The sequence below is a fragment of the Somniosus microcephalus genome, chromosome 33, assembly GCF_052327205.1.
Source record: "Somniosus microcephalus isolate GS21.2 chromosome 33, FLI_Smic_1.0, whole genome shotgun sequence".
Classification (NCBI taxonomy): Eukaryota; Metazoa; Chordata; class Chondrichthyes; order Squaliformes; family Somniosidae; genus Somniosus; species Somniosus microcephalus.
This window is the reverse complement of record NC_141019.1, coordinates 33,678,912-33,705,543: the sequence shown is the minus strand read 5'-3', so window position 1 is coordinate 33,705,543 and position 26,632 is coordinate 33,678,912. Positions and strand designations below refer to the sequence as shown.

General features: G+C 50.5%; 1 protein-coding gene across 1 annotated transcript in view; it reads right to left on the bottom strand.

The window, feature by feature from the left end:
• Window positions 1-24,868, bottom strand: part of LOC147097131 (zinc transporter ZIP10-like) — a 40,367-nt gene extending 15,499 nt beyond the window's left edge. Inside the window, exons 1-4 of the mRNA XM_085973004.1 lie at window positions 24,392-24,868; window positions 4,116-4,653; window positions 2,073-2,292; window positions 565-739 (exon numbers count right to left, since the gene is read on the bottom strand). Of these exons, the coding sequence (XP_085829130.1) occupies window positions 565-739; window positions 2,073-2,292; window positions 4,116-4,639 (919 nt within the window). The 5' untranslated portion in view covers window positions 4,640-4,653; window positions 24,392-24,868. The remainder of the gene's footprint in view (window positions 1-564; window positions 740-2,072; window positions 2,293-4,115; window positions 4,654-24,391) is intronic.
• Window positions 24,869-26,632: the final 1,764 nt, after the last annotated feature.

Sequence of the window (26,632 nt, the reverse complement as noted above, 5' to 3'; positions counted from 1 at the left end):
AAGCAGTCAAAGATGACACGCTTTTGATCTGAAAGAGTCCCCGGTACGTGATTTGTAATTGGTCCCTATATCTCATGGAAGGGATTGTGTTTTATTATCTTCTTGACTTGATTTAATAAAGAGTATTAACCAGACGTTTTCAATGTCTCCTAGTCCTCGAACTTGTATTAGAGGTAAAGGATATATGACAATATCCTCCAATACCCCACATAAGGGCAATAGGGATAAATGATGATATCCGACATAAATCCAACAAGCAGATAGGAACATAGAAACAGGAGTGGGCCACTTAGCCCCGCGAGCCTGCTCCGCCATGCATGAATCTTGGCTGATTCTTCTTCTGTCTAATCCAGGGACACAATCGTTACGCCCCAGCTGAAGTATATCTGGGCAGCTTCTGCACACTCGAGTGTGGCCGGTCATACATTTGGCAGAGGCCTTGGAGCAGGTATCTCGCCCGTCTTATTGGTGAGGCTGATATAAGTGGCATAGAGAGAACTTGGGAGGAAAAGAGCACTTAAAGAAGAAAGCACTTGGAATTAAAAAAGCGTGCGGTGCGCTCACCCGATTTAGAGAACGTGTCTTCCTGCTGAACCTCCAGCCAGTCGTGGTGGTGAATGCAGACTCTACTGTCAATCTGGTACAGCAGGGCTGGGCAGATGTAAGTGAACTGCTTTGGGGTGATCTCATGCACGTTACTCATCCCAAAGTTCACCAGGAGCTGGGTCACATTCAAACACTGTCGACATTAAACAAAACAAGTGGCCATCAGGATCCCACTCACAACACCCTGGTAACAGTTCCATGATCAGATTTTCGACAGATTCTTTCTGTCCTGCAATATTATGTGGCAATCAATATCACAGAATCACAGAAACCCCACAGTGCAGATAGAGGCCATTTCGGCCCATCGAGCCTGCACCGACACATATCCCACCCGATCCCCGTAACCCCATGTATTTAATCCCCCTAACACTAAGGGTCAATTTATCATAGCCAATCAACCTAACCCGCACATCTTTGGACTGTGGGAGGAAACCGGAGTACCAGGAGGAAACCCACGCAAACACGGGGAGAATGTACAAACTCCACGCAGACAGTCACCCGAGGCCGGATTCGAACCCGGGTCCCTGGCGCTGTGAGGCAACAGTGCTAACCACTATGCCACCGTGCTGCCCGGTAATACTTGGTAATAAGGTCGAAGTTTCTTCAAGGTAAATGTGTGCATAAAGCACAAAACTGACTGGAATGCTCTGTGGAAATTATTTGAAAGAGTCATCTGCAAAGCCAGCGAAGGCCTATGTAGAGATGGATTTAAAGGCAGAATGTCTCAAATACTAAGCATTGGTTCTACCTTTTGCTGTGGAAAAGCCACAAGACTGTTTACTTGCTTATACACAGAACCGTGCCCCAGAAAAGGAGTCACATAGGGACAGGAGTCGGCCATTCAGCCCCTCGGGCCTGCAGGAGCGAGGAAGGGGTAAAACTTGCAGCGAGAAAACAAAACTAAGTTTGAGCCTATTTCAAATAAGGAACACACTCCTTTTTACACAAACATCTGGCTGCTGCAACATCCATGGCAATAATATTCAAGAGCAATGTTCCCCTTAATTTTTCTTTAGCCCGCGTGGCCCCTTTAATGGGCCGTTCAAAATTCCTCGCATGCACGGTTTTTAAATTTAATAGCCGGCTCACCGCTGCGCGGGACCCGCAGAGCACTGCGCGGCCGTGAAGCTTAAAGAGAACATTGGTCGAGAGTGGGATTTTTTGTTATCCTTACTCCACTATCTAAAGAAGGCAATGGGGGCCCTTCGAACCTAACTCGGCCGGTTATTAACGGGATCGGATTGGCCGCCTGTTTTTACCCCCGCCCGATTGAAGCTAATGAAAGTAAAATCGGGGCGGGTTGTAAAACGGGCGGCCGATCCGGTCGAGTCAGTTTCCCGCTGGGCGGGTTCGGTTCGCTTAGAATTACCGCCCCCACCTCCCCCACCCAGCCCGTGTCTACATTGATAATAACTGTCAGAATTTGCAAGTCAAAAGCTGATTCTCCTGATCTTCTTCAGACTCACGTTTCCATGCAAGTGGTTGGACTTTGAATGGTTAAAGATGTTGTCCTTGTCGCGGGATTTTGTCATGTGACGCTGGCCTTTTGACGATTCCTTCTTTTGCTCCGCCAGGCTGCGCCGCTGCAGCCTCTCCCCTCCTTGGCCGGCCGTCCAGGGGTCTCCCGGTGCATCACGTCGACCCAAAGAGGAAAGCGAGATCTTCCCTTTTGTTCTTTTTGGAGACCTGCAGAGGAGAGTTCAAACAGGGAAGCGGAGCTCCATTACCAGCTCACGAGCTACTAGTCACACCGGATCATTTGCTTCATTCAGGCGGACCAGCCCGGTCACATTCTAGTTCTGTTGCACAAATCAAGGAGGTATATAAGGCTCCCGATGGTCTCCAGAGTCCATCCCTGCTCTGTGCTGACTTAGGCTGACCTCAGCCGGGCCAGTGGTGCTGATGTTACAGTTGGCCACAACATTCCCTGCCTATGGAGAGGAAACATCAGCCGAGATTCCAGCTGTTGGTCACTATCCAAGGACCACCCCCCCCCACCCCCCCACTGGAAAATGGACTTCTGTCAATGTTGGGCGAGGACAGAATCAAGCTCATCTTGAGGACCCCATGGCGAAATAGTTAATGAAAACCTATTGTCCAGGGTCACACGTGGAGAATGAACACTTGGGTGAGGGACTGGAAAACAACCAGCATTCATGGAACTGTACCCTGCATAAGACTATGGTAGCATAATGATTGCGGTACTGGACTAGCAACCCAGAGGTTGCCAAAGAAAGAAAGAAGAAAGAAAGACTTGCATTTATATAGCGCCTTTCACAACCTCAGGGTGTACCAAAGCGAATTACAGCCAATGAAGTACTTTTTGAAGTGTAGTCACTGTTGTACTGTAGGAAACGCGGCAGCCAATTTGCGCACAGCAAGCTCCCACAAACAGCAACGTGATAAATGACCAGATAATGTTTTTTTAGCGCTGTTGGTTGAGGGATAAATATTTGCCAGGACACCGAGGAGTACTCTCCTGCTCTTTGAATAGTGACCGTGGGATCTTTTACCTCCACCTGGGAGGGCAGACGGGGCCTCAGTTTAACATCTCATCCGAAAGACGGCACCTCCGACAGTGCGGCGCTCCCTCAGTACTGCCCCTCCGACAGTGCTGCACTCCCTCAGTACCGCCCCTCCGACAGTGCGGCGCTCCCTCAGTACTGCCCCTCCGACAGTGTGGCGCTCCCTCAGTACTGCCCCTCCGACAGTGCGGCGCTCCCTCAGTACTGCCCCTCCGACAGTGCGGCGCTCCGTCAGTACTGCCCCTTCGACAGTGCGGTGCTCCCTCAGTACCACCCCTCCGACAGTGCTGCGCTCCCTCAGTACTGCCCCTTCGACAGTGCGGCGCTCCCTCAGTACTGCCCCTCCGACAGTGCGGTGCTCCCTCAGTACCACCCCTCCGACAGTGCTGCGCTCCCTCAGTACTGCCCCTTCGACAGTGCGGCGCTCCCTCAGTACTGCCCCTCCGACAGTGCGGCGCTCCCTCAGTACTGCCCCTCCGACAGTGTGGCGCTCCCTCAGTACCGCCCCTCCGACAGTGCGGCGCTCCCTCAGTACCGCCCCTCCGACAGTGCTGCGCTCCCTCAGTACCGCCCCTCCGACAGTGCTGCGCTCCCTCAGTACCGCCCCTCCGACAGTGCGGCGCTCCCTCAGTACTACACTGGGAGTGTCGGCCTGGATTTTTGTGCTCAAGTCTCTGGAGTGGGTACTTGAACCCACAACCTTCTGAATCAGAGGAGAGAGTGCTGCCCACTGAGCCACAGCTGACACTTCAAATCCACCATGACAAGTTGTGAACCCGGCTTCAACAAAACTGATCCGTTGTGGGATCGCACCAGAAAAATGGAAGGGAAAAACTCTTTGAACCTATTCACCAGGAAACATCCAATTAGTGGCACAACGTCAGCATCATTGTACTTACAAACCTAAAATAGGGTCTTGTAAAAAACCTCAGTAGAACAGCAACGCCCCTTGACCCCACCTTGCAACAGGCTAGTTTTACTTACCTCGCGGTGGAGGCCGTGGTTGAGCTTCCACTCGGGAATTCTGGGTGATGGGGCCCTACACTGTGCGCCTCGACATCCTTGGTCGACACGGCGATATGGTCCATGGTGGTGTGGCTATGCACGTGCTTGTTTTCCTGTAAGTCCAGCACATCCAGGTGCGAGACGTGGTCGTGCCCCAGATCCTCGTGCTCGATCTCCACCACCTGCACTTCGCCCAGGCCCAGGTTTGCGAGCAGCTTGTGGAGGCCGTCAAAGGACAGTTTCCCATTCTCACCGTAATGACTGAAGAGCTGCAACAGGTAGTAGCGCTGCTCCGTCAGAGCGTCGCGAGAGACTGTCCCGTTCTTGCCCGGCGGCCTGCTGGTTGCGACAGCATTAGATTCTGCTTCCGGCAACCCATTATGCTTATGGCTGGGCCTCGTTCGAGCTCCATGGGCCCGACTGTGGACTTCACAGTAATGCCCCTGGTCCATCCAAACGGCCAGAAACCCAGTAAGAAAAATAGTCCAGGTCCCATGCTTCATTCTTCTGCTGTCACCTGCAAATGAATACAAAAGCAAAAAGAAAGACTTGCATTTCTATAGCGCCTTTCATCATCTCAAGACGTCCCAAAATGCTTTACAGCCAATGAAGTACTTTTTTTTGAAATGCAGTCACTGTTGTAATGCAGGAAACACGGCAACAAATTTGCGCACAGCAAGCTCCCACAAATAGCAATGTGATAATGACCAGATAATCTGTTTTAGTGATGTTGGTTAAATATTAGCCCAAGACAACAGGGATAACTCCCCTGCTCTTCTTTGAATAGTGGCCATGGGATCTTTTACATCCACCTGAGAGGGCAGATGAGGTATCAGCTTAACGTCTCATCCGAAAGACGGCACCTCCAACAGTGCAGCGCTCCCTCAGTACTGCTCCTCCGACAGTGCAGCACTCCCTCAGTACTGCCACTCCGACAATGCAGCACTCCCTCAGTACTGCCCCTCCGACAGTGCGGCGCCCCCTCAGTACTGCCCCTCCGACAGTGCGGCGCTCCCTCAGTACCGCCCCTCCGACAGTGCGGCGCTCCCTCAGTACTGACCCTCCGACAGTGCGGCGCTCCCTCAGTACTGACCCTCCAACAGTGTGGTGCTCCCTCAGTACTGCCCCTCCGACAGTGTGGCGCTCCCTCAGTACCGCCCCTCCGACAGTGCGGCGCTCCCTCAGTACTGCCCCTCCGACAGTGCGGCGCTCCCTCAGTACTGCCCCTCCGACAGTGCGGCGCTCCCTCAGTACTGCCCCTCCGATAGTGCGGCACTCCCTCAGTACTGCCCCTCCGATAGTGCCCCGCTCCCTCAGTACTGCCCCTCCGACAGTGCGGCGCTCCCTCAGTACCCTCCGACAGTGCGGCGCTCCCTCAGTACCCTCCGACAGTGCGGCGCTCCCTCAGTACTCAGTACTGCACTGGGAGTGTCAGCCTATGTGCTCAAGTCTCTGGAGTGGGACTTGAACCCACAAGCTCCTTACTCAGAGGTGAGTGAGAGTGAGATATGGCAAAGAGTGTCAAAATCAGTGACAGCTGCTGGCCGCCATGGAACCGTATCCCAGTAAGGAGACACTGCCTTCAGGGGAGGGAAGTGAAAGGGGAGAACTTCTCTCCACAGTTTTTGCCTATACTCTCTGGAGTTTAGAAGAATGAGAGGTGATCTCACAATGAAACATACAAGATTCTGAGGGGGATTGACAGGGTAGATGCAGGGAGGAGTTTTCCCCTAACTGGGGAGTCTAGAACCAGGGGTCACAGTCTCAGAATAAAGGGTCGGCCATTTAGGACTGAGATGAGGAGGAATTTCTTCACTCAGAGGGTGGTGAATCTTTGGAATTCTCTACCCCAGAGGGCTGTGGAGGCTCAGTCGTTGAGTATATTCAAGACAGAGATCGATAGGTTTTGGGACTCTAGGGGAATTCAAGAGATAGGGTGGGAAAGTGGAGTTGAGGTCGAAGATCAGCAATGACCTTTCTGAATGATGGAGTAGGATTGAGGGGCCGAATGGCCGACTCCTGCTCCTATCTCTTACGTTCTTAACATTGGAATAAAAGCAGGCCGGGCGTGTGAGGTGAAGGGATAAGGTCATCGTGAGCTCAAATGATTAAATGAATGTGCAGAGTTTACAAACAGGACAGGAGGTTGACAGACTGCGTTCATATTGTGGAATTTGTACAATGCGGTGAGGGGATTTGCGCTGGGGATTTGCCACTTTGCCATTTGCCGTGGGCAGCAATGTGCCACATGCGCCATTCCAACATGGTTGCCTCTTGCGGTGACGCAAGCAACACAAACGTGGAAAGAAACTGCCTTGCAAGGTGCGACTGCCTCTGTAAGTGTTAAATAGATTGCTTGCAATGACTGACCTTTGAAGTTTACAGCCTGTAATTGAGAATGGAGGCCAGTCTTGTGCAAAGCCTATTGTTTACGCCAGGGAATCAGCTTCACCCAGTCACTGCTGAACAAAGTGTTTTTTTTAAAAGGTGTTATAAACTCTTGCGAAACAAAAAAAAACCAAGTTGACACTGCAGTCCTTTTTCACTGTTTGCGTCAGAGAATAAGATCTCGCCGTAGACTGTATTTTCAATTCTGGGAACCAGCAGTCACTTGAAAGGCTCTAATGGTTGGGGGCTGTTGTTCGGGAAAGATAGAAGACTAAGTCACCCATACGTGGAGCTCCCTTGGGTGAGGGGGCCCAGTTGTCAAAGGGGTATGGATACAGGACAGCTTATAGCAGAGGAAGAATGAGACAGGTAGATAAGGTGGTTAAGAAGGCAGACGGAATACTTTCCTTTATTAGCCGAGACATAGAATACAAGAGCAGGGAGGTTATGCTTGAACTGTATAAAACACTAGCGGAATCCTTTTGACCATGGCTGATGTCAGACTTTCGCCATTGGAAAATGATTGTCTGTTGGCCAAAGTCTGCTACCAATCATGGATAAGAATCAGTGCACAGGATGAAGCCAGGCACTTCCCACGGGAAGGGAGGGAGGGAAAATCAGAGGGAAAGATATCTGTGGGACATTCTTGCACATCTCCACATGTTTGAGTTGCAGTATCGGGGATGAGGCAGAAATATACAATAAATGGCAGGATACTGAGAAGTGAAGAAGATCAGAGAGACCTTGGAGTGCATGTCCACAGATCCCTGAAGGTAGCTAGGTGCACATTCATTTAATCATTTGAGCTCACAATGACCTTATCCCTTCACCTCACACGCCCGGCCTGCTTTTATTCCAATGTTAAGAACATAAGAGATAGGAGCAGGAGTCGGCCATTCGGCCCCTCAATCCTACTCCATCATTCAGTAAGGTCATTGCTGATCTTCGACCTCACCTCCACTTTCCCTAACTAGTTAGGCCGCAGCTAGAGTACTGCGTGCAGTTCTGGTCACCACATTACAGGAAGGGTGCGATTGCATTAGAGAGGGTGCAGGGGAGATTTACGAGGATGTTGCCGGGACTGGAGAATTTTAGCTGTGAGGAAAGATTGGGTAGACTGGGGTTGTTTTCTTTGGAGCAGAGGAGGCTGAGGGGAGACTTAATTGAGGTGTATAAAATTATGAGGGGCCTAGATAGAGTGGATAGGAAGGACCTATTTCCCCTCAGCAGAGAGGGTCAATAACCAGGGGGCATAGATTTAAAGTAATTGGTAGAAGGATTAGAGGGGAGTTGAGGAGAACTTTCTTCACCCAGAGGGTTGTGGGGGTCTGGAACTTACGGCCTGAAAGGGTGGTCGAGGCAGAAACCCTCACCACATTTAAACAGTACTTGGATGTGCACTTGAAGTGCTGTAACCTGCAGGGCTACGGACCAAGAGCTGGAAAGTGGGATTAGGCTGGAGAGCTCTTTGTCGGCCGGCGCGGACAAGATGGGCCGAATGGCCTCCTTCTGTGCCGTAAATTTCTATGATTCTATGAATAAGGTCTGCTTGGACTGAATAGAATTCAGCACACACTGTAGTTCAATCAGGTCAAACTCCTGGTGCACTGTGAGCTGCTGGGTCCCCAGAGGAGTTCCAGCAAATTGTTTCCCAAAACCAAAAATGGGTGATGGAGCCGTCTCCCTTCCAGACAATAATTGCCCCTCCCCCACAGACCCACTTTACTCCAAGGCCAATGTATTCTTCCTAAGGTGCGGTGCCCAGAACTGAACGCAGCACTCCAGATGTGTGCACACCGGTGGGGACATGATCCGTCTCATTTGTCGTGCCCGCCAGTCAAATACCCTGCCAACACTAGCTGTCAAAGCTCACACATGAATAAGGACCATTATAGTGACTTGCATTTATATAGTGCCTTTCACGTCCTCAGGACATCCCAAAGCGCTTCACAGCCAATGAAGTATTTTTGAAGTGTGGTCACTGTTGTAATGTAGGAAACGCGGCAGCCAATTTGCGCACAGCAAGCTCCCACAAACAGCAATGCGATAATGACCAGATCATCTGTTTTAGTGATGTTGATTGAGGGATGAATATTGCCCCCAGGACACCGGGGAGAACTCCCCTGCTCTTCTTCGAGATAGTGGCCATGGGATCTTTTACGTCCACCCGAGAGGTTTAATGTCTCCTCTGAAAGACGGCACCTCCGACAGTGCAGCGCTCCCTCAGTACTGCCCCTCCGACAATGCGGCGCTCCCTCAGTACTGCCCCTCCGACAGTGCGGCGCTCCCTCAGTACTGCCCCTCCGACAGTGCAGCGCTCCCTCAGTACTGCCCCTCCGACAGTGCGGCGCTCCCTCAGTACTGCCCCTCCGACAGTGCGGCGCTCCCTCAGTACTGCCCCTCCGACAGTGCAGCGCTCCCTCAGTACTGCCCCTCCGACAGTGCGGCGTTCCCTCAGTACTGCCCCTCCAACAGTGCGGCGCTCCCTCAGTACTGCCCCTCCGACAGTGCGGCGCTCCCTCAGTACCGCCCCTCCGACAGTGCGGCGCTCCCTCAGTACTGCCTCTCCAACAGTGCGGCGCTCCCTCAGTACTGCCCCTCCGACAGTGCGGCGCTCCCTCAGTACTGCCCCTCCGACAGTGCGGCGCTCCCTCAGTACTGCCCCTCCGACAGTGCGGCACTCCCTCAGTACTGCACCGGGAGTGTCGGCCTAGATTTATTTGCTCGAGTCTCTGGAGTGGGACTTGAACCCACGACCTGCTGACTCAAAGGCGAGAGTGCTACCACCATTTTGGCAAATACCAGAGGGTGAATGGTCCCCATGGAACCATACCCCAGCAAGGAGCCAATCCCTTCAGGAACGAACGGGAAAAAAGAAAAAAAACACTGTTCTGGCTCAGGACTGACCCCCCCCCCCAAACAAAGATGTGTCTTGGGTGTCTGTGGACCACTGTGCCACTGAAGGACTTAGAACCATGCCGTGCAGTGCATCTATCCAGTGAGCCATCACAAGTAGACTCCTCCATTCCACCTGAAGTGAGTGCTGGTACGCTACATAGGAACCCAATCATATCTTTGGCTATGCTGAGTTAGTCTATCTCAGTCAGGGTAGCTGCAGGCATTCTGCAATTGGCTTCGGTGTCTCTTTGGCCTGGGGTGGGGTGGAATATCAACTGGGCTTCTAAACCCTGATCACTATTGAGTGCGCGAAGTCTGAGCAAAATCAGCGTAGGTTTACCAGAATGATACCCGGACTCCAAGGGTTAAATTACGAGAAGAAATTACACAAACTAGGGTTGTATTCCCTGGAATTTAGAAGGTTAAGGGGTGATTGATTGAAGTTTAAGATATTAAGGGGACCAGATAGAGTAGATGGAGAGAAACTATTTCTGCTGGTTGGGGAGTCTAGGACTAGGGGGCATAGTCTAAAAATTAGAGCCAGACCTTTCAGGAGTGAAGGATATACTTGCATTGGAGGCAGTGCAGAGAAGGTTCATGAGGTTGATTCCTGGGATGAAGGGGTTGCCTTATGAAGAAAGGTTGAGCAGGTTGGGCCTATACTCATTGGAGTTTAGAAGAATGAGAGGGGATCTTATTGAAACATATAAGATTCTGAGGGGGATTGACAGGGTGGATGCCGAGAGGATGTTTCCCCTCGTGGGGGAATCTAGAACTAGGGGCATAATTTCAGAATAAGGGGTCGCCCATTTAAGATGGAGATGAGGAGGAATTTCTTCTCTCGGGGGGGCGGTGAATCTGTGGAATTCTCTACCCCAGAGAGCTGTGGAGGCTGGGTCATTGAATATATTCAAGGTGGAGATAGACAGACATTTGAACGACAGGGGAGTCGAGGGTTATGGGGAGTGGGCAGGAAAGTGGTGTTGAGCCCGAGATCAGATCAGCCATGATCTTATTAAATGGCGGAGCAGGTTCGAGGGGCCGATTGGCCAACTCCTGCTCTGGCCAACTCCTGCTCCTGTTTCTTATGTTCTTATGAAGTTAGGAACGTGGTAGAAGTTTGGAACTCTCTTCCGCAAACGGCAGTTGGTGCTAGATCAATTGTTAATTTTAAATCGGAGATTGATAGCTTTTTGTTAACCAAAGGTATTAAGGGATATAGAGTTAGGTCACAGATCAGCCATGATCTCATTGAATGGCGGAACGGGCTTGAGGGGTTAAATGCCCTCCTCTTGTTCCTGTGATTCCTATGCTGGAAAACGTGCATGTGTGGCGTTCCAGCTCAGCTGGTCAAACAGCCCTTGCTGCCCAGTCAACGCTCGCTGCCTAGACTCACTTCTTTTTAATCTGAGAGACCTGGATGAAGAATGGATACTTGGGTGAAGTACCAGAGTGCTGGACAATCATTTGTAACATGGGTCAGCACCTCTGCGAGAAGAGGGGAGATCGTTACCTCTGGAATATATAGAGGTCTTGGGTGGGGGAGAGGAGTGGGGGGGTGAGTGAATTTCTTCTCTGTTATAAGAACTGAATCAACAATGAGTTCTTGCAGAGACCTTAAGCATGTGACGACCCACACAGTACGAGACAGTTGAAAGGTAGGATTCTTGCTAGGATTTCTGTTTGGCACTTTATGCTTCACAGAGAGTCATGTGTTACCCATCTGACCAGGACAATTACTGATTCAGTAAACTCCTCTTGCATGTATGCAAGACATGCGCCGTACTTTCCAAATCATGCTCGGTCCACATTATACAATCAATCTACTATAAGATACTCGACACAGTGTTCAAATCTTTCCACGGTTTCACCGCACCCTAACCTCTGTGTTCTCAGTCATGTATCCCTGCAAGCACCCTCTGCTCCTATGACACCAGATTAACCTTTGCCCCTCACCAGCAGCCATTCTTTCAGCCACGATGTCCCTGTCCTTTTGCACCCCTTCCCCAAATCCCTTCATCTTAGTACCTTACTTTCTTGCATCCAAACACCTCCTATACCCTTCTCTTTAACACTTTCACACTTCTCCAACCTCTGTTTTCCCCTTTTTATCCCCAGGGCGAAAAGGGGTTAAATTCCGAGGACAGGTTGCACAGACTGGGCTTGTAGTCCCTCGAGTATAGAAGATTAAGGGGTGATCTAATCGAGGTGTTTAAGATGATTAAAGGAATTCGATTGGGTCGATAGAGAGAAACTATTTCCTCTGGTGGGGGGAGTCCAGAACAAGGGGGGGGCAGAACCTTAAAATTAGAGCCAGGCCGTTCAGGGGTGATGTCAGAAAGCACTTCTTCACACAAAGGGTAGTGGAAATCTGGAACTCTCTCCCCCCCCCCAAAAAAAGCTGTTGAGGCTGGAGGTCAATTGGAGCTTTCAAAACTGAGATCGATAGATTATTGTTAGTCAAGGATTTTAAGGGTTAGGGAACCAAGGCAGGTGGATGGAGTTAAGCTACAGATCAGCCATGCGGAATAGGCTCGAGGGGGGCTGAATGGCCTCCTCCTGTTCTAATGTAACAGGCTCGAGGGGGACTGAATGGCCTCCTCCTGTTCCTAATGTAACAGGCTCGAGGGGGGCTGAATGGCCTCCTCCTGTTCCTAATGTAACAAGCTCGAGGGGGGCTGAATGGCCTCCTCCTGTTCCTAATGTAACAGGCTCGAGGGGGGCTGAATGGCCTCCTCCTGTTCCTAATGTAACAGGCTCGAGGGGGGCTGAATGGCCTCCTCCTGTTCCTAATGTAACAGGCTCGAGGGGGGCTGAATGGCCTCCTCCTGTTCCTAATGTAACAGGCTCGAGGGGGGCTGAATGGCCTCCTCCTGTTCCTAATGTAACTGGCTCGAGGGGGACTGAATGGCCTCCTCCTGTTCCTAATGTAACAGGCTCGAGGGGGGCTGAATGGCTTCCTCCTGTTCCTAATGTAACTGGCTCGAGGGGGCTGAATGGCCTCCTCCTGTTCCTAATGTAACAGGCTCGAGGGGGGCTGAATGGCCTCCTCCTGTTCCTAATGTAACAGGCTCGAGGGGGACTGAATGGCCTCCTCCTGTTCCTAATGTAACAGGCTCGAGGGGGGCTGAATGGCCTCCTCCTGTTCCTAATGTAACAAGCTCGAGGGGGCTGAATGGCCTCCTCCTGTTCCTAATGTAACTGGCTCGAGGGGCCGAATGGCCTCCTCCTGTTCCTAATGTAACAGGCTCGAGCGGCTGAATGGCCTCCTCCTGTTCCTAATGTAACAGGCTCGAGGGGGGCTGAATGGCCTCGTCCTGTTCCTAATGTAACAGGCTCGAGGGGGGCTGAATGGCCTCCTCCTGTTCCTAATGTAACAGGTTCGAGGGGCTGAATGGCCTTCTCCTGTTCCTAATGTAACAGGCTCGAGGGGGGCTGAATGGCCTCCTCCTGTTCCTAATGCAACAGGCTCAAGGGGGGCTGAATGGCTTCCTCCTGTTCCTAATGTAACTGGCTCGAGGCGCTGAATGACCTCCTCCTGTTCCTAATATAACAGGCTCGAGGGGCTGAATGGCCTCCTCCTGTTCCTAATGTAACAGGCTCAAGGGGGGCTGAATGGCCTCCTCCTGTTCCTAATGTAACAGGCTCGAGGGGCTGAATGGCCTCCTCCTGTTCCTAATGTAACAGGCTCGAGGGGCTGAACAACCTCCTCCTGTTCCTAATGTAACAGGCTCGAGGGGGGCTGAATGGCCTCCTCCTGTTACTAATGTAACTGGCTCGAGGGGGGCTGAATGGCTTCCTCCTGTTCCTAATGTAACTGGCTCGAGGGGCTGAATGACTTCCTCCTGTTCCTAATATAACAGGCTCGAGGGGCTGAATGGCCTCCTCCTTTTCCTAATGTAACAGACTCGAGGGGCTGAATGGCCTCCTCCTGTTCCTAATGTAACAGGCTCGAGGGACTGAATGGCCTCCTCCTGTTCCTAATGTAACAGGCTCGAGGAGGCTGAACGGTCTCCTCCTGTTCCTAACGTAACAGGCTCGAGGGGGGCTGAATGGCCTCCTCCTGTTCCTAATGTAACAGGCTCAAGGGGGGCTGAATGGCCCCCTCCTGTTCCTAATGTAACAGGCTCAAGGGAGGCTGAATGGCCTCCTCCAGTTCCTAATGTAACGGGCTCGAGGGGGGCTGAATGGCCTCCTCCTGTTCCTGTGTAACAGGCTCGAGGGGGGCTGAATGTCCTCCTCCTGTTCCTAGTGTAACAGGCTCGAGGGGGCTGAATGTCCTCCTCCTGTTCCTAATGTAACAGGCTCGAGGGGCTGAATGGCCTCCTCCTGTTCCTAATGTAACAGGCTCGAGGGGGCTGAATGGCCTCCTCCTGTTCCTAATGTAACGGGCTCGAGGGGGGCTGAATGTCCTCCTCCTGTTCCTAATGTAACAGGCTCGAGGGGGCTGAATGGCCTCCTCCTGTTCCTAATGTAACAGGCTCAAGGGGCTGAATGGCCTCCTCCTGTTCCTAATGTAACAGGCTCGAGGGGGGCTGAATGTCCTCCTCCTGTTCCTAATGTAACAGACTCGAGGGGGGCTGAATGGCCTCCTCCTGTTCCTGTGTAACAGGCTCGAGGGGGCTGAATGGCCTCCTCCTGTTCCTAATGTAACAGGCTCGAGGGGGCTGAATGGCCTCCTCCTGTTCCTAATGTAACAGGCTCGAGGGGCTGAATGGCCTCCTCCTGTTCCTAATGTAACAGGCTCGAGGGGGCTGAATGGCCTCCTCCTGTTCCTATGTTCCTTCCTATGTTCTCCCTTCCACCTTTCAAAGTGCTCAGACATTGTTCTTTACTTGGGGAGTGTGGTAAACCACTGTTTGTATTCCACTGTGTACATGCCTGGACATGCCTCGGCTGACTCCTCCCACAAGTCCTAGTATAAAGGTGACTGCTCCCCAGCCCTTTGTATTTCTGGACCGGTCGACCACTCGAGGCAGACCTTCATTCTTTTGTTAATAAAAGCCTTTAGTTACTCTCTTAACTCTCAGGCCTAGAAATTCACTAGCCTTAGCGCCGCTTTTGAGGCGCTAGAGGGACTAGCGCCAGAGTTATGGCCAGTTCAAAAATTCCCTGGGGCCCTAAAGCGGCGTTGCACCGGTAGCGCTGCGCCGGCACCGATGACGTCATCGGTGTGCGCAGCGTCCCGGTTGCCATGCCGACGGGCCCCAGCGCCGAAATTCAGTTGCGGCCGCCTCGCCCGTGGCAGCCGCAACTAAGACTCTGGCAACAGAGTCCAACATGTGTTTGCGCCGGCGCATTAAAGGCCCCGCGGCGGCCGGTCGCTTTCCCGCCGGCCGCCTGCCCGCAGCTCCCTCCCCGGACTTCTCCCCCCCCCCCCCCCACGGAACAGATGCAAGCCCGGCACTTGTCCGAGGTGCCGGGCTCATTTTTGAAGAGATTTGCGCGGGCCGCGGCCGGGTGCAGGCAGCTCCTCCTTAACGGAAGGAGGAGGCCTGCACTTCCCGAGCCTGCCGCACCGCAGCGGGCGCCGCAGCGCCGGAATAGCGCCGCAATGCGGCGCGTTGCGCCAGTTTTCAGGCGCTAAAACCCTTCAGTAGCGCCGGCAGCCGTTTGGGTGCGGCGCTACTGAATTTTTGGCGCGCGCAAAGGGACTTAGCGCCGGCGCTAACTTCCGGCGCTAAAGCCCTGGCGCAGCGCAAACTCAATTTCTAGGCCTCAGTCTTTTATGAGTAATTGATAGCGCATCAGGGAGCACCAAAGACACCCAAGTTTTTGAATCCAGTTAAGTTTCCACTTGCACATTTTGTCAACGTTTGCCAGTCTGAAGTGAAATAGTTAAAAAAAACATGTGATTGATTTCTCAATCTAAAACCGCAGAGTTTATCTGTGCTCTCACAATGATTCCCAACAACAGAGCTGTGAGAGGCTTAGGGTTGTAGACAAGGGCAAGGGAAGGCTGAACTCCCCTCCCCACTCCCAATCCACAAGCACAGTCACGTTCTGAAACTTGTGATTCACGATAAAGAGCTGATTGTGTCTGTCAGCCAAACTGGTCAGTGCAACTTGGGCAAGATTGAACCCGGCTTACGAGAAGGCTGCTGCAACTCATTGACTTGGCTCACAGATGAAGAATGGACATTTGGACAAGGTACTTGAAGATGACCAGTGCCCTTCAGCGAGGAGAAAGGCTTCAGGAGCACGAGGGGGGCGGGGAGGAAACGAAGGGAAAAAAACTGTCGCCAAAAGAAAACCAGAGCATCTGGCCCTTGGTTCCCAACTTTCTTGCAGGAGGCTATTATGGGACATTAATTATACTAAGCACCTGGTTAGGAGATAAATACACACTGGGTTCCCAGGGTCATGTTATAATGAGGATGGAGCCATTTAAAAATATATCGATTTTATTTTCTTGGCTTCCCCTTTTAGATTTCCCAGGACACAATCTCCAACTGAAAGAGTCAAGCAGGTAACCCACGCCTAGGCCCCTGCCAGTATTGTCTATAACTGGCTACTATGAGCTGTCTAAGAGCCTTCTGAGGTTATTCTTTACCTCATAGCGCTCACTCAGCACCTGCCCGCCATTCCATAGCTCCGAGCAAGAATTCAACACACCAAGCACAATATTGTTTTATCCAATTTGCTCTCCAGTTTCCACCTCTTATCCCCTTTCTCCTGGCTGGGGCCACCCACACTAGAGTTACATCGAGTCCACAGCACAGAAACAGGCCATTCGGCCCAACTGGTCTGTGCCGGTGTTTATGCTCCACACGAGCCTCCTCCCACCCCTCTCCATCTCACCCTATCACCATATCCTTCTATTCCTTTCTCCCTCATGTGTTTATCCAGCTTCCCCTTAAATGCATCTGTGTTGTTCACCTCAAACCACCCCCTGTGGTAGCGAGTTCCACATTCTCACCACTCTCTGGGTAAAGAAGTTTCTCCTGAATTCCCCATTGGATTTATTAGTGACTATCTTATATTTTATGGCCTCTACTTTTGGACTCCCCCACAAGTGGAAACATCTTCTCTACGTCTACCCTATCGAACCCTCTGAACACCAACATTTCCCAATCTCTCACCATTTAAAAAATACTCTGCTTTTCTATTTTTCCTACCAAAGTGGATAACTTCACATTTCTCCCCATTATATTCCATTTGCCATGTTCTTGCCCACTCACTTAGCCTGTCTATATCCCCCTGAAGCCTCTTTGCATCCTCCTCACAGCTTACATTCCCACCCAGCTTTGTATCATCAGCAAACTTGGATATATTACATTTGGTCCCCTCATCCAAATCATTGATATAGATTGTGAATAGCTGAGGCCCAAGCACTGATCCTTGCGGTACCCCACTAGTTACAGCCTGCCAACCCGAAAATGACCCGTTTATTCCTACTCTCTGTTTTCTGTCCGTTAACCAATCCTCAACCCATGCTAGTATATTACCCCCAACCCCATGAGCCCTAATTCTGTTTAATAACCTCTTGTATGGCACCTTATCGAATGCCTTCTGAAAATCCAAATACACCACATCCACTGGTTCCCCCTTATCTATTCTGCTAGTTACAACCTCAAAAAACTCTAACAGATTCATCAAACACGATTTCCCTTTCATAAATCCATGTCGACTCTGCCCAATCCTATTATTATTTTCTAAGTGCCCTGTTACCACGTCCTTAATAATAGATTCTAGCATTTTCCCTACTACTGAGGTCAGGCTAACTGGTCTGTAGTTCCCGGTTTTCTCTCTCCCTCCTTTCTTAAATAGTAGGGTTACATTTGATACCTTCCAATCTGCAGGAACCGTTCTAGAATCTATGGAATTTTGGAAAATGACAACCTATGCATCCACTATCTCTATAGCCACCTCTTTCAAACCCCTAGGATGTAGGCTATGGGGTCCAGGGGATTTATCGGCTTTCAGTCCCATTAATTTCTCCAGTACTATTTTTTTACTAATACTAATTTCTTTCAGTTCCTCATTCTCGCTAGACCCTTGGTTCAGCCTGTAAGGGACCCACATTTACTTTCGCTAATCTTTTCCTTTTTACATACCTATAGAAGCTTTTAGTCTGTTTTTATGTCTCTCGCTAGTTTACTCTCATATTCTATTTTCCCTTTATCAATTTCTTGGTCCTCCTTTGCTGAATTCTAAAGTCCTCCCAATCCTCAGGCTTACTACTCTTTTTGGCAACATTATAAGCGTCTTCCTTTGATCTAATACTATCTTTAATTTATCTTGTTAGCCACGGTTGGACCACTTTTCCTGTGGAGTTTTTGTGCCTTAAAGGAATATATATTTGTTGTAAATGATGTATTAATTCTTTAAATGCTAGCCATTGCTTCTCTACCTTCATACCTTTTAATGTAGTTTCCCAATCTACCTTAGCCAACTCGCCCCGATACCTACGTAGTTTGCTTTGTTTAGATTTAAGACTCTAGTTTCGGATTTAACGGAATCACTTTCAAACACAATATAAAATTCTATCGTATTATGGTCACTCTTCCCTAAATGCCGCTTTACTACAAGGTTATTCATTAACCCATGCGCACTAGAAACTGGATTGCGAGTGCTCACATCCATGTAGTACTCTGGCAGCAAGGCAGAGAGAGGAGACTTTCAATCCGGGTTGGATTTGAACCTAGGTCCTGGAGGTGAAAGGCACGAGTCTAATCCATTTCACCACCAGATCCCTCCTCCCTTTCCCCAAGAAGTCTCCGACCCCGATCCTTCTGGAGCAGCCGACTGCCTCAGTGAACGTTCGCTCCTATTCAGGCTCCAAGGGCTTTCTCCAAATGTGAGCTATGCAAGAACAAGAGCTTAAGCCAACTCCACAAGGAATTTGGGACCAGTAGTTGCCACCCTTACACATAAAACTCCCTCCATAGCAATTAAAACACACGGAAAATTAGCATATGAAACCCCCACCTCTTCTGGAGCCGCTCCACACTCTATTAAGATGTCCCTACGTGTATAGAATCATAGAAATTTACGGCATCGTGTCTGTGCCGGCCGACAAAGAGCTATTCAGCCTAATCCCACTTTCCAACACTTGGTCCGTAGCCCTGTAGGTTACGGCACTTCAAGTGCATATCCAAGTACTTTTTAAATGTGATGAGGGTCTCTGCCTCTACCACCCTTTCAGGCAGTGAGTTCCAGACCCCCACCACCCTCTGGGTGAAAAATGTTCTCCTCAATTCCCCTCTAAACCTTCTAGGAATTACTTTAAATCTATGCCCTCTGGTTAGTTTTGTCACACGGCCAAATACTGAGACCGGCATGGTGTGCATGTGTGCGAGCGCACCTCTGTATTGTGACAGGCGTGTGTGTCAGTGGCCAGTATCATGCAATATAATCACCCAGTAACATATCCACCCTGTTGAAGCCACCCCAGCACAGAGTGGCTCTCCCCGATGAATTGACCCCAGCACAGAGTCGCTCTCTCCAGTGAATTGATCCCAGCAGAGTCGCTCTCCCCAGTGAATTGATCCCAGCACAGAGTCGCTCTCCCCAATGAATTGATCCCAGCACAAAGTCGCTCTCCCCAATGAATTAATCCCAGCAAAGTCGCTCTCCCCAATGAATTAATCCCAGCACAGTCGCTCTCCCCAATGAATTAATCCCAGCAAAGTCGCTCTCCCCAATGAATTAATCCCAGCACAGAGTCGCTCTCCCCAATGAATTGATCCCAGCACAAAGTCGCGCTCCCCAATGAATTAATCCCAGCACAAAGTCGCTCTCCCCAATGAATTGATCCCAGCACAAAGTCGCTCTCCCCAATGAATTGATCCCAGCACAAAGTCGCTCTCCCCAATGAATTAATCCCAGCACAGAGTCGCTCTCCCCAGTGAATTGATCCCAGCACAGAGTCGCTCTCCCCAGTGAATTGATCCCAGCACAGAGTCGCTCTCCCCAATGAATTGATCCCAGCACAAAGTCGCGCTCCCCAATGAATTAATCCCAGCACAAAGTCGCTCTCCCCAATGAATTGATCCCAGCACAAAGTCGCTCTCCCCAATGAATTGATCCCAGCACAAAGTCGCTCTCCCCAATGAATTAATCCCAGCACAGAGTCGCTCTCCCCAGTGAATTGATCCCAGCACAGAGTCGCTCTCCCCAGTGAATTGATCCCAGCACAAAGTCGCTCTCCCCAATGAATTAATCCCAGCACAGAGTCGCTCTCCCCAGTGAATTAATCCCAGCACAGAGTCGCTCTCCCCAATGAATTAATCCCAGCACAGAGTCGCTCTCCCCAGTGAATTGATCCCAGCACAAAGTCGCTCTCCCCAATGAATTGACCCAGCACAGAGTCAACCCCCTCCCGCCTACCCAGTATGGATTCATCCCTCATCAAAATAAACTCTCTGCTTCAACAAAATAAGGTTTTGGTTCCAAATAAAGTCACCCTCACCCTAACACAGGGACATTATATTCTCAAATGACTCCACCTCATGTTTGGCGCAAGCAGCAAATTGATGCTTCTGAAACAGCGGGAACAATCGAGCTCAAGAGAAAGGGTCAAGGTGCATCATGAAGTCTCTGTGCATCAGTTGGGGGTCAGGGCCCCTGACCAACGCATAGGGATGTCACAACACACACTTATAATAGAATCGTAGAATGGTACAGCAGAGGAGGAGGCCATTCGGCCCATCGTGCCTGTGCCAGCTCTTTGAACGAGCTCTCCCATTAGTCCTACTCCTCTGCTCTTTCCCCCGTAGCCCTGTGAATTTTTCCCCTTCAATTTTTTGAGGATGTAACTGGTAAAATAGATAAGGGAGAACCAGTGGATGTGGTGTATTTGGACTTTCAGAAGGCTTTCGATAAGGTCCCGCATAAGAGATTAGCGTGCAAAATTAAGGCACATGGGATTGGGGGCAAGGTATTGACTTGGATAGAGAACTGGTTAGCGAACAGAAAGCAAAGAGTTGGAATAAACGGGTCGTTTTCTGAGTGGCAGGCAGTGACTAGTGGGGTACCGCAAGGATCGGTCCTAGGACCCCAGCTGTTCACGGTATATATTAGTGATCTGGACGAGGGAATTGGATGTAATATCTCCAAATTTGCAGACGACACAAAGCTGGGTGGGAGGGTATGCTGTGAGGAGGATGTCGTGAAACTCTAGTACGATTTCGACAGGTTGGGTGATTGGGCAGAAACATGGCAAATGCACTATAATGTGGATAAATGTGAGGTTATCCACTTTGGTGGCAAAAACAGGAAGGCAGATTATTATTTGAATGGCAATAGATTGGGAGAAGGGGAAGTGCAAAGAGACCTGGGTGTCCTTGTGTACCAGTCGCTGAAGGTAAGCTTGCAGGTGCAGCAGGCGGTTAAGGCGGCTTCGTAGCAAGCGGGTTCGAGTACAGGAACAAGGATGTCTTGCTGCAGTTGTACAGGGCCTTGGTGAGACCGCACCTTGAGTATTGTGTGCAGTTTTGGTTGCCTTATCTGAGGAAGGATGTTCTTGCCATGGAAGGAGTGCAGCGAAGATTCACCAGGCTGATACCTGGGATGGCAGGAATGACGTATGAGGAGAGATTGTGTTGATTGGGCTTATACTCACTGGAGTTTAGAAGATTGAGAGGGGATCTCATCGAAACCTATAAAATTCTGTCAGGCCTGGACAGACTAGATGCAGGAAGGATGTTCCCGATGGCTGGGGAGTCCAGAACCAGGGGTCACAGTCTAAGGATAAGGGGTAAGCCATTTAGGACTGAGATGAGGAGGAATTTCTTCACCCAGAGAGTGGTGAACCTGTGGAATTCTCTGCCACAGAGGGCGGTGGAGGCCAGTTCATTAAATATATTCAAGAAGGAGTTGGATATATTTCTTAAGGCTAAAGGGATCAAGGGGTATGGGGAGAAAGCAGGGACAGGGTACTGAATTTGGATGATCAGCCATGATCTCATTGAATGGCGGAGCAGGCTCGAGGGGCCGAATGGCCGACTCCTGCTCCTATCTTCTATGTTTCTATGTAAGTATTTATCCGGCTCTCTTTTGAAAGTTACTATTGAATCTGCTCCCACCGCCCTTTCAGGCAGCGCGTTCCAGATCACAACAACTCGCTGCGTTAAAACATTCTCATCTCCCCCTCTGGTTCTTTTGCCGATTATCTTCAATCTGTGTCCTCTGGTTCTGATCTTTGAAACTACTTTTCCTCTCCTCAGTTTCAGAATCAGCAAGCTGCCAGTGGCCCCCACCCCCCCCCCCCTTCGTGAAATAAAACCTACCTAACCGTGTACATCTGCTCCGCCCACGAGGGGAAGCTCTTGTACATCATTATCGGCCACAAACTGTGGGATGAGCGCTCAGACCACAGCTGGAAAAACGGACACCAGTCTCGACAAAGGGTTTTCACCCGAAACGTTGACTCTATTTTCGCTCTACGGATGTTGCCTGGCCTGCTGAGTTTTTCCAGCATTTTCTGTTGTTATTTCGGATTTCCAGCATCTAGCAGTATTTTGCTATCGTACCAGCGGCACTCGTGTCCCGCATCCCGAGGTGATTCTCGGCTCCTCCAACGTCCCTCATTTAGATTACAGCAAAGTTAGGGGAGCAGTGGTAGTGCTGCAATAGAGCGGGGTCACAAGACTGACACTGTTGGAAGCTCGCCGAACGTATGGATGCTGCTTAAAGCTTTGCGGGTTGCATTGTATGTGCTGCCATTGCACGAAAACGAGAGAGAGAGAATATTCACAGAATCACAGAAACCCCACAGTGCAGATAGAGGCCATTTCGGCCCATCAAGCCTACACCGACACATATCCCACCCGATCCCCGTAACCCCTACACCAACACATATCCCACCCTATCCCCGTAACCCCACGTATTTAATCCCCCTAACACTAAGGGTCAATTTATCATAGCCAATCAACCTAACCCGCACATCTTTAGACTGTGGGAGGAAACCGGAGCACCCGGAGAAAACCCACGCAAACACGGGGAGAATGTGCAAACTCCACACAGACAGTCACCCGAGGCCGGATTCGAACCCGGGTCCCTGGCGCTGTGAGGCAACAGTGCTAACCACTATGCCACCGTGCTGCTTGTGTCATTCCCATCCCTTCTGGCAAACATGTTGGTCTGCTGAAGCAAACTGAAATAGAGGTTCTATTATGGCATGAGGTTTGCCAATTAAAACAATCAAATCTTTATCTCCATTCGTGCGTTTACAAACCCAAAGGTTCTTCCCGCTGGGGGAGGGGAGTCTGAATTCTGTAACTGTCCCAGTCTCACTGTTGAGAACACACATTCTCAGTGGCCTTTCTTCACCAATTTTCTGTCCAGTTTTTTCTCCCTCACCCCTGAAGTCAGTGACTCTTACCAGTGTTTGGTTCCACGGGCACTGGTAGCCCGCTGGTATCTCGCCCAAGTGGTTGTCTCTCATGTGCGTGCTTGGCCCCTGATTGTCAGTGAGCTATTTGACCATGATGGAAGGGACACCAAGCTAAGCCTGGCTGACGTCCCGCGTCTCTCCCCTCCCCTATAGCCCAGGGATATTCATTTCAATGTTAGCATCTCCACTGCATGCCAGTACAGATCAGGGATCACACCTGGGAGCTCCCTGCTCCGCATGATCCAGTCCAGTGCCACGGAGTGATAGTACTCACTGAGCAGGCCTAACATTTTACGGAAACAAATTAGACTAAGGGGCTCCTCTCTCCAAATGGATATTGTGTGGTACTGAGCCTTGCAAACCATGTTGGCCAATCTCAATCCAAGATGGTAGCAATTGGCCTCAGCAACCCTGGAACTGGGTGGAGACATGGAAAAGCAGCCAGAATTTCAGCTTCCCGATGCTATCCACCGCCTGCTGCTGGAAAATGCAGGTGTCAACATCAGGCGAGGTCAGGATCTAACCCGGTTGAATCGCTTTTCGACACTCACTATCTAGGGCGACACAGGAGAGTGGACCACTTGGGTGACGTTAGCAGGTGACCACTGCCCAGGAACTATCAGTACGAGTCTGCAAGTGAAGTTCAGGAGAAGCGAAATTTTGGAAAAAGGAATGTGTAAGCTTAGATCCAGTGACTTTATGACAGAACTAGGGTCACAGTTTAGCTTTATAACAGAGGCTTTATACAAATCCCCAAAAATATAGAGGATGTAGAGGCTCTTCTTTGTAATAAAGAAAGATTTGCATTTCTCCAGCGCCTTTCACCACCTCAGGACGTCCCAAAGTGCTTCACAGCCAATGAAGTACTTTTTGAAATAACAACCGAAAATGCTGGAGAAAACTCAGCAGGCCAGGCAACATCCGTGGAGAGAGAAATAGAGTCAACGTTTCGGGTCGAAACCCTTTGTCAAGTACTTTTTGAAATGTAGTCACTGTTGTAATGTAGGACATCTGAGGAGGTGAAATACTTAGAAAACGCACTCGCCATTTTCACCATTAAAAAATCCACAAGAAACACAATGACATTTTTGACACAAAAACGGCACCAAACCACTAAAACGTGACAATATTTGCACATTTACACACAGCTTTGAGAGAGTTAGCCATGCCCTTTCCAGAAGCGAATTTTCCAAAAATGCATTAGTGTCCCAGCTCCCGTGCTGTGGTCCTGAAGTTTTGCATTGTTTTAAATGTGATCACAAAACTCCCCGTCTGTTTACCGACTGGGAAATGAACACGAGGACAGATCGCCGGCTGTCAATCACTCCGGCTGACTTCTCCCGGGGACACATGCGGAAGAAATAACCAGGGATCCCTGTCCGCGTGCACTTGAAATCGGCTGATTCTTGCAGTTAAATCGCGCTGGAGACCCAAATGGACCGGGTTAAACCCAGGCTAACCGCAGAGTTTACTCTCTTCCACTCCTTGCACCTTTAAGAGGTAACCCTCGTGTTCACTGGTCATTTGTGCCCGCCGACATTTTTCCCTCCACAGTTCCAAAGCACAGCCTTAAAAGCACCAGAGGAACAACTGTATGGGGGAAACGAATTCGTTGCAAAAAGAGGTTTACCTGCAATCCTGAGTCTCCGGGGCTTCTTCTGCCAGGCGAGGTCGTCAACACCCCTTAAAGGCAGTGGTCAGCTGAGACCTCCTTTAAAAAAGGTGCAAATGTCCAGTTCTTCCCCAACTTTAAACCCCCAGGCAGTGTCTTCGAGAGCTGACGAATATAATAAGCATATATAGAGTTACTGACTGCCCTGTGTCCTGTGCAGCCAAGTGACGTGCAGAGAGCAAGTGAGGATCCTTAAGGCAGTAAAGTGATTGGCATTGTACTTTGCACCCTATACCATTGGCACTGAATAGCAAGCAGTAGTGCCGTGTGATACAGTGTCTAGCAGTATTGCCCCTGTTAACACAGCATTGACTGCACAATACACCGAGCACTTACATTGAAAAAGATAAGGGGCACCAGGACAAGATTCCGTAAGCAAATGCTATTCTATGTATTTTGCAAGGTCAATATTACAGTGGGAGGCTTGATATCAGCTATCAGGAAGGTGTTCCTCAGCACTAGTTGGTTGCAGATTGTACTGTATATTTAAATACTCCCCCCCCCCCTCCCTCCCATTTTCTGCCCCTCTCGCCTGAAGGCACTAACTCTTGCTGGGGTATAGCTTCGTTTTAATAGGAGGAGACCATTCAGCCCCTCGAGCCATTCAAAAATGCATTTAAAGGGAAGCTAGATAAACACGAGGGAAAAAGGAATAGAAGGATATGCTAGTAGGGTGGGAGGAGGCTCGTGTGGAACATAAACCAGTTGGGCCAAATGGCCTGTTTCTGTGCTGTACATTCTATGTAATTAGATCATGGCTGATCTGTACCTCAACTCCATTTACCCACCTTAGCTCCATATCCCTCGAGCCCCTTACCCCCCAAAAAGTTCTAGTGATCTCAGTCTTGAAAGCTCCAATTGACTCCCAGCATCCATAGCCTTTTTGCAGGCGGGGGGGGGGGGGAAAGAATTCCAGATTTCCACTACCCTTTGTGAGAAAGAGTGCTTCCTGATTTCGTTCCTGAACGGCCTGGCTCTAATTTTAAGGTTATGTCCCCTCGTTCCTAATTTCCCCACCAGAGGAAATCATTTCTCTCTCTCTACACTATCGAATCCCTTAATGATTTTAAACACCTCGATCAGATCACCCCTCAACCTTCTAAACCCAAGTGACTGCAAGCCTAGTCTGTGCAACCTGTCCTCATGGTTTAACCCTTTTAGCCCCGGTATCATTCTGGTGAATCTGCGCTGCTCCCCCCTCCGAGGCCAATATATCCGTCCTGAGGTGCGGGGCCCGGAACTGAACCTAGTGACTACAGATGGGGTCTAACCAGAGCTTTATTCAACTGAATAGGTGCAAGCCACTCTCCTAAGTAGCCATTCTTCCCACGTGAGCCTGTAGGAAGGGGAGGGGGGGCATCGGAAGTGACCCCAATCTTCCCTCTTCTCACCCAGCATCCACAGACACTTTTCAACTGGGGTTCCTAGATAGTGATCAAGAGCAGGACCCCTGATTTATTCTGCACCTCCCCCACCCAGAAAGTCACTGCCTGCCGCTCTTCCACGGATGTTGCGCGTGCCCAGTGCCTGGGTGGCCCTGGAGAGGGACCGCGCGGTGCCCGCCATTACGCTTGAGGCCTTCCGCCACCGGTGGGCACCGCAGGACGTCAACTGTATCAGTGTCAGCTGTGGCTCAGTGGGCAGCACTCTCGCCTCTGTGTCAGAAGGTTGTGGGTTCAAGTCCCACTCCAGAGACTCGAGCACAAAAATCTAGGCTGACACTCCAGTGCAGTGCTGAGGGAGCGCCGCACTGTCGGAGGGGCTGTACTGAGGGAGCGCCGCACTGTCGGAGGGGCAGTACTGAGGGAGCACCGCACTGTCAGAGGGGCAGTACTGAGGGAGTGCGGCACTGTCGGAGGGGCAGTACTGAGGGAGCACCGCACTGTCAGAGGGGCAGTACTGAGGGAGTGCTGCACTGTCGGAGGGGCTGTACTGAGGGAGCGCCGCACTGTCGGAGGGGCAGTACTGAGGGAGCACCGCACTGTCGGAGGGGCAGTACTGAGGGAGTGCGGCACTGTCGGAGGGGCAGTACTGAGGGAGCACCGCACTGTCAGAGGGGCAGTACTGAGGGAGTGCTGCACTGTCGGAAACTGTCGTTTTTCAGATGAGACGTTAAACCGAGGCCCTGTCTGCCCTCTCAGGTGGACGTAAAAGATCCCACGGCACTATTTCGAATAAGAGCAGGGGAGTTCTTCCGGT